This window comes from Symsagittifera roscoffensis, chromosome 5 (genome assembly GCF_963678635.1).
Source record: "Symsagittifera roscoffensis chromosome 5, txSymRosc1.1, whole genome shotgun sequence".
Lineage (NCBI taxonomy): Eukaryota > Metazoa > Xenacoelomorpha > Acoela > Convolutidae > Symsagittifera > Symsagittifera roscoffensis.
The window spans coordinates 25,837,135-25,851,055 of record NC_087066.1 but is presented as its reverse complement, the minus strand read 5'-3'; the positions used below and the strand labels follow the sequence as shown (position 1 = coordinate 25,851,055).

The 13,921-nt window shown below is 34.8% G+C and overlaps 1 protein-coding gene across 1 annotated transcript in view; it reads left to right on the top strand.

The window, feature by feature from the left end:
* Window positions 1-13,690, top strand: part of LOC134846669 (uncharacterized) — a 36,103-nt gene extending 22,413 nt beyond the window's left edge. Inside the window, exons 2-6 of the mRNA XM_063864054.1 lie at window positions 7,046-7,211; window positions 7,541-7,776; window positions 9,438-9,627; window positions 13,036-13,281; window positions 13,583-13,690. Coding sequence (XP_063720124.1) covers window positions 7,046-7,211; window positions 7,541-7,776; window positions 9,438-9,627; window positions 13,036-13,281; window positions 13,583-13,663 — 919 coding nt within the window. The 3' untranslated portion in view covers window positions 13,664-13,690. The remainder of the gene's footprint in view (window positions 1-7,045; window positions 7,212-7,540; window positions 7,777-9,437; window positions 9,628-13,035; window positions 13,282-13,582) is intronic.
* Window positions 13,691-13,921: the final 231 nt, after the last annotated feature.

The following is a 13,921-nucleotide window of genomic DNA, read 5'->3' as shown; positions in this document are numbered from 1 at the left end:
ACAAATAAGTGGGTTGTTAGTTAGATGGATCATGATTGGTTAATATTAAATACTTTACATTGGTAAAATATCTAAATTATCCAATCATAAAATGTAGTTTAGATCAGGTTCCAGTATTAAAAGAGCTGATATGCTGGAATTCATTGGAACGGTGTTCAATTCAATTTGGAACACATTAATTCGCCACTTACGAGGGTTATAAGAACGCATTATACCGCGCGTTTATTATCACAAATTGACCAAATTAGCCATTTTCAAACACCGTAACGCTACGATAAACAATCACAGCTAAAACGTCGTTTTAAGTTTGAGCTCAAGACAGCAATATCTCTCAGATGGTAAAAATATTTATGTGAATATATTTGAAGCATAGCTTAATTTGACCTTTCTTCGACTGTTGAAATGAAAATTTTAAAATTAAAAAAAAAAATGGATTATTGCGTTCTCTTTTGAAGATTGCATTTAGCTTAATTTTTTTTTCAAAACCGAACAGAACTTTAGTGTTACAATAACTCTGGTAAAGTTGGTTTTTCCAACCAGCTGACTTTGGCTACTTCAAAGCAAAGTTTTGAACTCCCACTTAACTCCCAACTGAACTCCCGACAAAACTTGTTGGGAGTTAAATGTAGTATTCAGAAAGTCACAAAAAGCCACAAAAGTAGCATATGATGGTATAAAAAGTCTCAGATGGTATAAAAAGTCTTCTCTAAAACTCTTAATTGAGAACTCGAAAGGTGACTGAAATAAAACCACCACAAGAATAAATTTTTCGCTTTTTCTTCGAAAGTTGGACTAAAAAATTAATAATATATTGGAATATTATGTTCTCTATTTTTGGTGATTGGAAAAAATTATCATATTGATTTTCTTGCGTATAGCTTAAACAAATTTAAAGTGAAAAAAATCCTCGTTGTTAAGATCTTTCTCGTAAAGTTGGTTTTTTCAACCAGCCGCATTTAGGTACTTCAAAGCGCATTTGTAGCGAGTTAAAAGTAAAATTGACGTAACGGCATTTCAGTCCTGACTCGCGTTCACGCTCAGAAAAGATATTTAAACAAATCTGTTTATATCAGGGCGAAACTCTGTTTTTTTCCGAATTTGCTCAAGATCATTGGTGTGTCCTCTTTAACAAAATGAAAGAATTTTTCAAACAAAAACAAAAACTTTTTTAAATATATCTAGAATTTTCTCAATAGCATCCCCTCAAACCCTAAAAAAAGTTCAAAGTGTTATATTTCGCACATTAAAACTGGGAGCATAGGTGATTGGTAACTAGATCCACGCATAATGCTCCAACCAGTCATTTTAAAAACAAACAAGACTGCTAGTATATCAGGACGAGGCACTGAGAGTGCCGATTGCACTCTAAGATCAATTGAAATTTTTTTTGGTCGAATGATTCAAAATAATAGAAAAAAATTGATGTAAGCTTTAATTTCATTTCACACCCGATATGCTATGAAAAAGACAAAGGGTGTGTTTATCGTTTTTTATAGTTTTGAAAGGACCGACATGCTGTACTCAATTCAATGTGCAACTGTTATAAGAACGCATAATACCAAGCGTTTATTATCACAAATTGACCAAATTAGACATTTTTAAACCCCGTAATGCTACAATATACAATCAAAGGTAAAATGTTGTTTTAAATCTGAATTCAAGACAGCAATATCTCTTAGATGGTAAAAATAATTATGTGAAAAGGCTTAGTTAAGAAGTCGAAAACTGAGTGAATAAAACCACCTCAACTATAAATAAGTTGCGTTTTCTTTGACAATTCGAATGAAAACTTTAAAATGAAAAATTGGATTATTGTGTTCTCTTTTGAAGATATAACGATACTAAATCATTTGCATTTAGCTTATTTATTTTCAGAACCGAAAAATACTTTAGTGTTACAATTACTCTCGGAGAGTTGGTTTTTCCAACCAGCTGATTTTGGCTACTTCGAAGCACATTTGTAGGGAGTTAAGTGTAGTATTCAGATACAGCCATTTCAGTCGTGAATTGCGTTTAAAAAACATTTTAATTGAATCTGCTCGTATTAGGGCAAATTTTTAAAAATCTGAATGTTTTTAAGGTTGATGAAGTAGTTTTCATATGGTAGATGATTATTTCAAAAATAATGAAAAATTGAAAAAATTTAAAAAAAAACTTTTTTTTTCAAGAATCTTCACCCCACACGCTATAAAATTTGAAATTGTTATATCTTGCATATAGAAAAGTGTTTTTTTTTAAATAGATTTATTTAGTCGAGTTCGAATTCTAAATACACTGTTCTAGTGCTAACTTACTGCTTTAATTCATAGGAGTGGCAATTCTCTAATAAATAGGTAGATATGGGGAGTACAAGGGGTTTGCTAACTAGATCCACGCATATTGTTCCAACCAGTCATTTTAAAAAACAAACGAGACTGCTAGTGTATCAACATTTTTACAAAATCATCCTTTTGTAAGCCCCGTAACGCTAATATAAACAATCACAGGTATAATATCGGTTTAAACTTGATCTCAAGACAGCAAAATCTCTTAAATGGTATATATAATTTATGTGATAAGGCTTAGTTAAAAATTCGAAAACTGACTGAAAAAAAAAACACCCCAAGCATAACTAAATTTGACCTTTCTTCGACTGTTGAAATGAAAATTCTAAATTTAAAAACGAATTATTGCGTTCTCTTTTGAAGACATAACGATACTGAATAGTTTGCATTTAGCTCAATTTTTTTCACAGCCGAAAAGAACATTAGTGTTACAACAACTCCAGCTGATTTCGGTTACTTCAAAGCAAAGTATTGAACTCCCACTTAACTCCCAACTTAACTCCCAACAGAACTTGTTGGGAGTTAAATCTAGTATTCAGATACCGCCATTTCAGTCATGACTCGCGTTAAAAAAATTTTTATAAGTAAATCTGCTCGTAATAGGGCAAAGTTTTGAAAGTTCCGACTGTTTTTAAGGTTGATGAAATAGTTTCCCTTTCATATGATAGATGACATTTTTGAAAAAAAAGGAAAAATGAAAAAAATTTCAGAGAGTTTTCTAGATATCTTCACCCCACACGCTATTTAAAAAAATCATAGGGATATAATGTGCATATAGAAAAGTTTTCTTAATAAGCTTCTTTCATCCGAAATTATTTCCAAGCAGATAGCAGCAAGTTTAGTATTCTCAGTGCTTTTATTTATGTGGTGGCAAACCTAACTATATCCTTGCAAAATATTACAAACTGTCATCTTTCCAAATAAACAAGGCTGCTCGTAGATCGCGACGAGTTCCAGAATGTTTCAACTGCCTCTTAAGGCCAATTGAAAAATTTCGTTGTTTGAATAAAAGACAAAAACGGAAAAAAATCTAAACGTCATCTTCATTACATCCTCTCCAACGGTCTGTTTAGCATCTGTTATGACTTTAAAACGACTAAATTGACTCATTACAATTTGGTTTGCATTAAATTGCCACTTAAGCGTGTTATAAGAACGTGTTATATCGGGCCTTAGTTATCCCAAAATGACCTTAGTTATCGGTCCTTAGTTATCACAGAGTAGCATTTTCAAAATCGCGAAAAGTTACAAAAAACAGCATTCTCAGATGGTATAAAATGTTTTGTCGAAAATTCTTAATTGAGAAATCGAAAAGTGACTGAAAAAGAAACCACCCCGAGCATAAATATTTTGCGCTTTCTTAGAAAGCTGGAAAAAAATTTAAAATATATATATTGGATTATTATGTTCGATGTTTTGTAGTTTGCAAAGTATTATCATATCGAATCTTTCGCATTTAGCTTAAGTAACTTTAGAGTAAAAAGTATCTTCGTTGTTAAGATCCTTCTCGTTTTTTCAACGAGCCGACTTCAGGTACTTCAAAGCGCACTCGTACGGAGTTAAGTGTAAAATTGAGATAACGGTATTTCAATCGTGACTTGCGTTCAGAAAAAAAATTTAAACAAATCTGCTTGTATCAGACATTTTCAAAATTTATCTGGAATATAATATAAAATTTAGCTGCTTGCTAACAATTTAAAAATCTATCTAGATTTTTTTCAATAACATCACCCCACACGCTATAAAAAGTTCAAAGTGATAGATTTCGCTCCTAGTAAAAAATCATGTATGGCAAATAAGCTTCCTTCAACCGATTTGGAACGATTTCTAAGACGGATTAAACCTCCGCCTACACGTTAACAGCGAAATATATCGCGCTTTATCTGTCCCAAATTGGCCAAAATGGCAATCTTTAAACCCCCATAACATCACGACAAAACTGCTCGTATATAATGTTAAAAAGAATATTCAAGTCGAGTTCCCAATACACTGTTCTAATACCAGCTTACTGCTTTTATTTATAGGGGTGGCAATTCTCTAATAGATTGGTAAAAATGGGGAGCATAGGTGGTTTGCAAACTAGATCCACGCTTAAAATTCCAACCAGATTTTTTAAAAAACAAACAAGACTGCCAGTGTATCAAGACGAGGCACTGCATGTGGCGATTGCACCTTAAGGTAAATTAAAAGCTTTCTTGTATAAATAATTGACAATAAATGGAAAAAAAATCAAAAAAGGAGCTTAACTTTTATTTCAATTCATCCCCCCATATGCTATGTAAGGCACAAAGGGTTTGCTTAGCGTCTGTTATGGTTTTAGAAGGACTAAGGTGCTGGATTTATTTTAATTTAGAACGCAACATTCCGTCGCTTACGCGTGTTATAAGAAGGCATCATTTCGCTTGTTAGTTATCCTACATTGACCAATTTTGCAATTTTCAAACAACTTAATTTGCAAGAAATTATCAGAAAAAATTTTTGTTGTTACGTTCACTCTCGTAAATAAGTTCTTTCCAACCAGCCGACTTTGGGCACTTCGACGCGCTCTTGTAGGGTGTTAACTGTTGTATTGAGATAACACCATGACGGCACATTTGTATGAGGGCACAGCTCTGAATGTTCTAAAAATTTTTGATGCCGATGGAGTACTGTCCACTTTAAATACAGGGATAAGATTTCAAAAATAATCAAAAAATTAGAAAAAAAAATTTGAGATTTTTTCAAAATCATCCGCTACGTAAAACACAAAGTGATATATTTTGCATAATAGGAAAGTTCTAAAAACACTCAATAGTAAACTTGAATTTGGATGTATTCTAAGACGGATTAAATCTCGACTTACTCGTTATTAGTTCGTTAATAGAATTTTGCACATCAGTAGTCCCAAATTGGTCAAATTAGCGTTTTTCAAACCCCATATTTTGCATAAAATAAACTACGGTAAATTTATTTAAAAAATTTAGCTCAAGAAAACGAAACTTTTTGAATGATAGAAAAAAGTCTTAAAAATTGCTAATTAAAGAGTCAAAGTTTTTCTGCAAAAGAAACCAACCTGAGCACAAATATTTCGTTATTTTCGTCTAAAATAATTGATAAAAAACCTTTGCAGCGGCGACAAAATTTTATAAAATAAAATTTTTTTGAAATAGAAAGAAAACAACAAAAAATTTTACACGCACATCTATTTTTTTGTCATTAGTAGAAACAACATTTGCACGTTTTCAGAGCCAACCAAGTTATGACAAACAGGTCTTCGTTATAATTTCTCAATCAACCTCAATTGACACATTCGTGGTGGCTGATATTGCACCAATTCTAAATTTTTTCAACTAGTTACTATTGCATGATAAACTAAGGAGAAAGTCAAGCAGGATGCCCGGTTGCTTTGCAGCGAATATAGGAAAATCTGACCAGAATAATAGAAAAAAAACAGCCTCTTTTTCAAAATTGGTCAATTTTTGTTCCTGGTGTGATTAGAAGATATGAACGAAAGCCTACAACATAGGCGTATCCGATATTTTTAGTAACTTAAGCTAACTCGACAACAGTTCTCCACAAAAATTGTATATAAAAATAAAAAAAACATTGAAAATATATCTTGATATATCATTGGACCCATTTTGATTATGATTTGTGGAACCTTGATTTTGCACGGAAAACCAAAAAAGATAATTTGAACAGACCCAAAAACAATGGTCGCAAGCAACAATGAGGAAAGCCTTTTTTTACCGCAATTAAAGTAGCAACTAAAATTCCGACCACAATAATGTTTTTATTTTCAAATTTTTTATCACCGTTTTTGTTCGTGTTTTGATGAAAATATCTAAACAAAAGCCTATTCGATAGTCCTAAGAATTCAGCAAAATTCGATAGGAACTTTCCTTAAAAAATGATTAGAACAACAATAAAAATTTAAATATGTAATCAAAATTAGTTTTTCACCGCTTAAATATATAACTATCCTATTAATCTAAGATTACTTGGTTCTTCGAAATTTGTCTAAGAAACAAAAAGTTCAAACTGGTTTTTCTCGGCATTGAGTTTTTTTTCTTGGAAAAATGGTAAAAAAACTTAAACACCCTTCCGAGTTTGAAATAGAAGACATAAAAAGAAGACAACATCCCTTCCGAGTTTGAATGGATGTAACAACAAGAATTGACAGACGCTGAACCCAGAATGTGGATTTTCTTTAGGTTTTGAATTTTTAAAGACAAAGATGCAATAACTGGAGCTAGGAAACCAATTTTACAGCGAAAAGCTTAGTTTATCACAGCTCGGTACGCAATTTTTGCTCTAGTTGTTTTCAGTTCGGCGAATAGTTAGAACCTAAGATTTAATCATGCAGACTGATTTAGTCTTTTAAAGACAGTCTCTTGATATGGAAAAAAGTTGAAAAGTAGTAAAAACCAAAACATACACAAATACAAAGATCCTAAGTTTCAGTGATCGAAACAACCAAGTAGCTAGTTGCTGCACAATTAGGACAAGAGTTGCAACCACACCACATTTAATCATGTCAATTCGTTTATCTTTCTTTCAAACCTTTGAAGGTTCTGATTTTGGTTCAATGGAAGTTTAACAGCATTTTTGAGTTTAAGTTTCGTTTTTGATTGCTTTAAGAACTCAAGCGAATTTTGGTAGCGCATTTTTCCTTAACTGTTTTTAAAGCCTTTTTTCGTTTTACTAGTTATTGGATGTAGGTTTTGTATCTATTTTTGTAGCTATGATCCCCGGCTGGTGTTGAACAATGCGGAGAGTATCAAGAAGGAGTGTGTGTGGTACAGCAGGGAGATTGACCCCCAGAACGACACTCCGTGGGTGGTGATGCACTGGAGGGTCCGGGCAATCTTCTTCGAAAACATGGAACTACATGACTTCCCAAGAGACGTAGGTCCCCCTGTTGATTTGGAAGTCGCTCACACAATTCCATAGTACATTTATTTAACACAAAACCACGGTTTACTGTTTTAGGTAGTATTTTACTACTTCAATGCGCTCTTACATGCATTAGAAAAAAATTCAAGCTAGAAAAGGAACGGATAAGTTCCAGTGTACCCTAATTATAAGTCACTAAAAAGAAAAGTTGTTTTTAGATCTTTCAATTTTTTGAAAGCTCATGGCCGCAGAGTCATTAACATTTAAAAGTATGTAACATATAACAATTTAGGTTATTTATTTATCAATTCGTAATTACCGCGTGTTATATCGACCACTAGGTGCAGGACATTAGTGTGTATGTGACGAGCGAGTGGGGAGCTGCCGACATTGAACTCATTTTGGATGACGTGCGCATGAGCACACTGGACATGGCCAACTTCAGGGACTCTCAGGAGTGGTTCCTGTTCAGACATGTTGAGGTGGAGAAGATACCAGAGGATCCGAACAGTACTGTCAAGTTGGGGTACACTGCTGGCTTCATTGTGGCCAGGTGCAGAGTCCAGAGAAGAATCAAGTGGGTTTATGCTATCAATTAATGTTTGCATTTTATAAGGTTCAACCTCATTTCGAACACGGTAAAACATATAGGTGTTTCAAGACGCCTCAACGCGTTGAGTGGGTGTCAGAGGCGGATTTGAGATTTCTCGAGGGGGAATTTTCAAAAAAAAATCAAAATTTTTAACGACATTTTTAGGTCGACTAAATTGGTGTTCTGAGCGCTATCAGACGGATACAAACAACCTATTTTTAAAAAATTATGTGCGCCGCAGACAAATGTTTGAAAAATTAGGATTTTTAGAAAATTTTACCAAAAAATCGCGTTTTATTGGCGCACGCTCCCCTTAAAATTATTGGCACTTAAATTTAAAAAATATAAATTTATTGGCTCTTAACAAAGAGCCTTTAGAAAAATGTCGGTCAAAAAAAATTGGCAAGGAGGTCAAGCCCCTGAGGGTAGGGCGATAGACAAACACGCTCTTCCCACTAAATCCGCCCATGGCGCTTGCATTCAACTCCTTGCCCTATCCTCGCTCAAATTAATTTGTTACTGAAAAATATATTTTATTTGTGTTGAACAAATTCAGTTTTATTTTTTCTATGAAATTTTGCTCTTTATATGCAGGCTCTTTATAAAACATTACGACCCGTGTCGAGAACCCAGACTCATGACCAGTCCTTGTGAGTTGCGCCGCATCCGTCCGGATCCAGACCCAAATTGTGTAGTCGCGCCGAGAGCTTGAGTTTGGAAAGACTGGACATGATTCGCGCCGCGGATCGCAAAATTCGGGACATACCAAAATTTGGTCGCAAAAGTCTAGACATGGGTCGCAAAAGTCTGGACCCACACGGCGCGACAAACTATGAAATTTGGGTCTGGATCAGGATGCGGCGCGACCTACTGCGCGACTTTTCATTGAATCCAGACTTTCCAGACCGGCGATATCAAATTATGCCTGTTCCAGACTTCTCCACCATGGTCGCAAAAGTCGCGCGCACTCCGCCGTTGTCGCAAAGGCCGCACCGTCTCCACTATGGTTGCAGAAAACGCGCCGTACCCACTTTGGTCGCGAAAGTCACTCCGTCTCCATCTCGGTTGCGAAAATCTGGAAAAAAAATTGTGGTCGCGTCGGCCAAGCCTGTCACTTCGTTGAATTTAGCGTCGTGGATTTTCTGAGTCGCGTCGTCGCCACCTTGGTCCCGATAGTCGCGCCGCCTCCGCCTTGGTCGCGAAAATGCGAAATGGCTGAGTTTGGTCGCGCTAACCGTGCCGTTTCCTGGCCCTCTCTGTCTCGGTTGCGAAAGTCGCGACAGATCAAATTGGTCGCGAAAGTCTGGAAACGCTAAGTTTTGGCCGCGAAAGTCTGGACTTGCCTTAATTTGATTGCGGTAGTCTAGGCATTTCAAAAATTTGTCACTTAAATCTGGACATGAGTCGCGGACCTTAACTAGGGGAGGCTAGACTGTGCACAAGACAGGCGCACAGTTTGGTGTATATAGATCACTGGAATCCAGAGACAAGTCTTTAAACATATAAATTAATTGTTGGAACGATCAAAGGAAACAAAAGAACAAAAAATTGATCGTTTTGTGGATTCTACTTCCTATTCACAAAATAGACAGTTTGGCTTCGTAATGAATTTTTTTTCTTCTTACAATTTTTAATTTGATTGACAGGTACTATGTGTTGAACCACGTGAGCATCATGCTGTGTCTGCTTGTTCTCTCCTTCAGTTTCTTCACTTTTGACCCCGTGTGGAATCTGTACAGAATAGGAAATGCCATGACCCTCCTTTTAGTGGCTGTCACCTTCAAACTCTCAGTCGCAGGCACTCTCCCTCCCATTTCATACCTCACTTATCTCGATGTGAGTAAAAACTAGTCGACGCAACCTGCACCTGTTTTTTTTCACTTTACATCGTAGTATGTGAGGTGTGCTATAGAAAGCCTTATGTATGCCGAACGGTGAAAAATATGATCGGAACCATCTGCACATCTTTTGCACTTTTGTTGCGAGTTAGTTTGTTGAACGAAACAGTTGTTGGTCATAACAGTTTGTAAATTTAAATTTAGCTCATCTTATACTCATCAAAGATTGTAGTAGTGCCGTAGTGGATCGGAATAATCTGTGTATTCATTTCCACCTTGCATACCCATATCGAGTTACGTTAGATATGACAAAGGTAGGACTATAAGCAACTAACATAGGAATCGATTATATTGACAATATTTTACATCATGAAAATCCATTATAATCAATTTGTTTCCACTTTTATTGCGGGAAGCAAGGCGTAATCAAATACACAGATTGTTCTGATCATTAATGGTACACTATACTCTACCTCTCAACCTTTGATGAATGTAAAAAAGAATTACTTTAAAATGCAGAGACTGTTACTATCAACAAATATCTTGCTCCGCACTCTCCCTCCACTCACATATCAGACATCACTCATATCGATGTTGGTTTGAAAAGTTAAAAGATGTTTTTTCCGACCAGGTTTTTTACGGTTCGGCCCGCATAAAACTTTCTATAGATTACTACGATGTGAATGAACAAAGTGAGACAAGATAAGCCGGCTCTAACCTTCAAGTTGCACAGATCGTTCTAATCCCAGTTTTTATTGCAAATTTTGTAAAAATGAACAAAAATTGAAAGATTTTTTGAGTTTTGCATGTTTTTTTTCTGGAATTTTGTAACATTTTTTTGGATTTGACCATCATTGCTGGTTGTGTAATAGTTATATAGCAAGGCTGAGAACGTTTCTTTATAATATAGTTCGGCATGGGCAGTGGCAGTGACCATTCACCAATCAGCAATCAAGACCTATTTTTTCTAGAAACTGAAAATTTGCAGGTGAAATTTTTACTGCAGCAGATCGAGTCGAGTCTAAAATGTTTGAATACCGTACATAATGCAACTTCGTACTACGTGCCTGTAAGCTTCCTGATTTTGCGCGGCAAAGTACGCACCCGAATACTAAGTTCCTTCACATACCATGGTCGGAACTTTGATCATTGCACTGATAGGTTTGCTCAAAATCAATATTCCTTCATCAGAATTAAAAGATCAAAGCTAATGAGAGTGGGTGGTTTCTCCAGATGGAATTGGGTAATTTTTCCAGATGAAATTATTCGGCCAAAAGAAAAGAGCAAAAGTATCAGTTCTTCGCGTGGAGCGTATTTATGATTTTTTCTCCCTCCATAGACGACCGAAGTCCCTATTCGTTCTATACTATTTTAGGATACTCCACTCTGTTATGTTCGACCAATCTAAACGCATATTTCCCGTGCCGATGTGCTCGATTTATGTTTCGACTTTCAAAGCCGATCACATGTCAGTGCTCGATCAAAAAATATTAGTCGAGAGGTTTGCACGGATTCCAAACATACAGCGAGCACGGGCGAAACAAATCAAAATCCGGTCGAGCATAGTCAAAACATACCTCGAGCACGGTCGATACATACTTCTAGAACAGTCAAAAAAAATACTGACTGTCCACTTTCAAAAATCATTTTCTCATTGTCAAAAGTTTTTTCCCAATATCAACACAATTTTCTCTTTTTGACTCAAATTGAAATTGAGAACCAGAGTATCCATAAGATGAAAAAACTAAGCTGAGCAAAGAGCATCTCCTCAAAGCATTTTGATGGAAATAACCCACTAACTTCATTCTGATAAAAAGCATCCTAAAAAATTACCTGAAAAACTTAAACTATAAAGTTTAGGTTTTGATAATTAATGATAACTGAAAATCGAAACATCCCGCAGTGAGAAAAATGGATAAAAATCTAATATCTACAGAAAAGTATACAAATTTCAAATCTGTTGTAATTTAATATAATAAAACTTCGATTATGTAGTTTTATGTTATACTGAACATCATCATTATACAACTTTTACCAAAACACTCAAAAATTTTTTTTTCTGTATTAAATTTCATGCATACTATATGCAGATCGTATGCAGATTATATGCAGAAGATCTGCATATTATCTACTGATTATCTGCAGATTATATAAAGACTTTATACAGATTGTAGATATTTTATATACAGATTATATAGTGTTTCTTCGCATACTGGCCAATCGGATAAGATGAGTATTAATTAAACTGTAATATAGACCTTTTATTGAAATTTTCGTAGTGATGTTTTTTATGAAACAATTTTTAAAATCTTTTTTTTTGTGGAAATAGTTGCAGCAAAAACTAATTGTTATTCTAAATTTTTATTGATATTTTTCTCACAAAATTGCGCTGAAAATGTTGGTATTATAAATGGTTTTTGAAGAAACTTTGCGACCTCCTAGGTTGCAAAAGTTTAAAGGGATCTCTTGAAACTTACAGTTTGCGGTAAACAATTTTCCTCGAGTGACTATAACACTGAGAAAAAAATTTCCTGTGCACAAATTTGTGGTAGATTTGTAAAAAAAATCTCTTGTGTAAACTCTGGTTAGTCATAATTGAAATTTTTACGACCCCTATAATTTTTAGGCAGTATAATTAAATTTATACCGATTTTATACAGATTATAAACAGATTATCTACATTTTATCTACATATTATCTACAGATTATATACAGGTTTTGTGGTAATAGGAATATATACTGACTATATGCAAATTACCAACAAATTGAATGCAGGTTTTACAGAGTAGGAAAATTGATCATTTTGGCTTTAAATCTATTCGTTTTTGGTGGAAAAAAATAGTTTCTATCTGTATAGAATCGATTATTGTTCGCAACATGGTTGTAGATAAATCGAATCTACACTTACTTTAATCTGTAGATTTTTTGTATTTAATCGATTTTTATCCATTTTTGTTAAAGCGGGATACACGAATTCGGTCGAAACGGTCGAAAGATATCTCGATTGTGTCGAGCACGGTCAAGCACATTCTTTTCGATCGAGCACGATTGAAACATATTTTGCTTGAGTCGAGCACAGTCTAGCACAATTTTTTCCGTCAAACACGGTCAAAACATACCCAACATGATCCATTTTTAGCGTAAAATTTTGGTTGAGAATTTCGAAAATCAAAACATAATAATTCTGGTGAAGGTCTAAGCAACTCTTTATTCTCTTCACTTGTTATCTCATCTCAACCCAAGTTGAAAAAAAGCGTTTGAATTTTCAAAATTTGTTCGTTTTGTCCAGGTTAATTTAAATCAGCACTGTACATAAACTAATTTTGTTTGGACCACTTTAACGCAACTAAATTATTTTTCTATTTCACCTGAAGTTTTTTCTTCATGCTATCAACTTAACGTTTAGAAGTACATAATGGGCGGGATGATCTACTTGATCATGTTGTGTGTGACCTTCGCCCTCATATCTCCCTGGAAGGATATCCCAGACAAGGCGGAAGTGATTGACAGGTACGTGATCAGAAGCATGGGCGCTATTTTGATCACGTTCCACTCCATGTACGCCTTGCAATTCTATATTCACACCAACAAAAAGATCAACCAGATGAAGCGGAAGGACCATATCTATTTAGAACAATTGGCAGAAGGGGTGGTAAGCAGAATCTATTCCCAATAAACGTTACAAAAAACTTCATGTAACCCATCAATCTGCATTGAATTTTGTCGATTAAAAGTGCGATCAAGGTGAAATGTTTAGACCGTCAAATTTGCAACCAAGACTCAAGAGATCATATTTTGAGGAATATTGCTTATTTTCGCTTTTGTTGCCCATAGGCAGTAGGCAACGTTTTCCAGCCTAGGAAAATAAACAAAATAATCTAAAAGATTATTATAAGACCCTTTTTAAAAACTCACTCATAAAAAAATGGTTATGTTACTTCAATAAATTTCAGCCGAAGCGGACAAAAAGAATTCGCATTGACAATGGAGGCTCAGAACATGATAGCGACGGACTCCTCGAGAGTCGCTGCTGACAAAAAACGTATCAATATTACTCCATCGGTTAAAAACATTTTTGTTCATCCTCTATCAAAACAGAAATTATCACATCATTTTAGCTCAGGCTCTACTTTTTTGTATCGCTTTCAGAAGTCACCAGAAGTTGTTGAAGTCTTCATGAATTATAATTGATACAATTGTATTCTATTACTGATGATATTAGAATAAATGATTATGAAACATTTAGTAAAATTACAAACTTAACGACAAACAAACTATTCATTATAAAACGG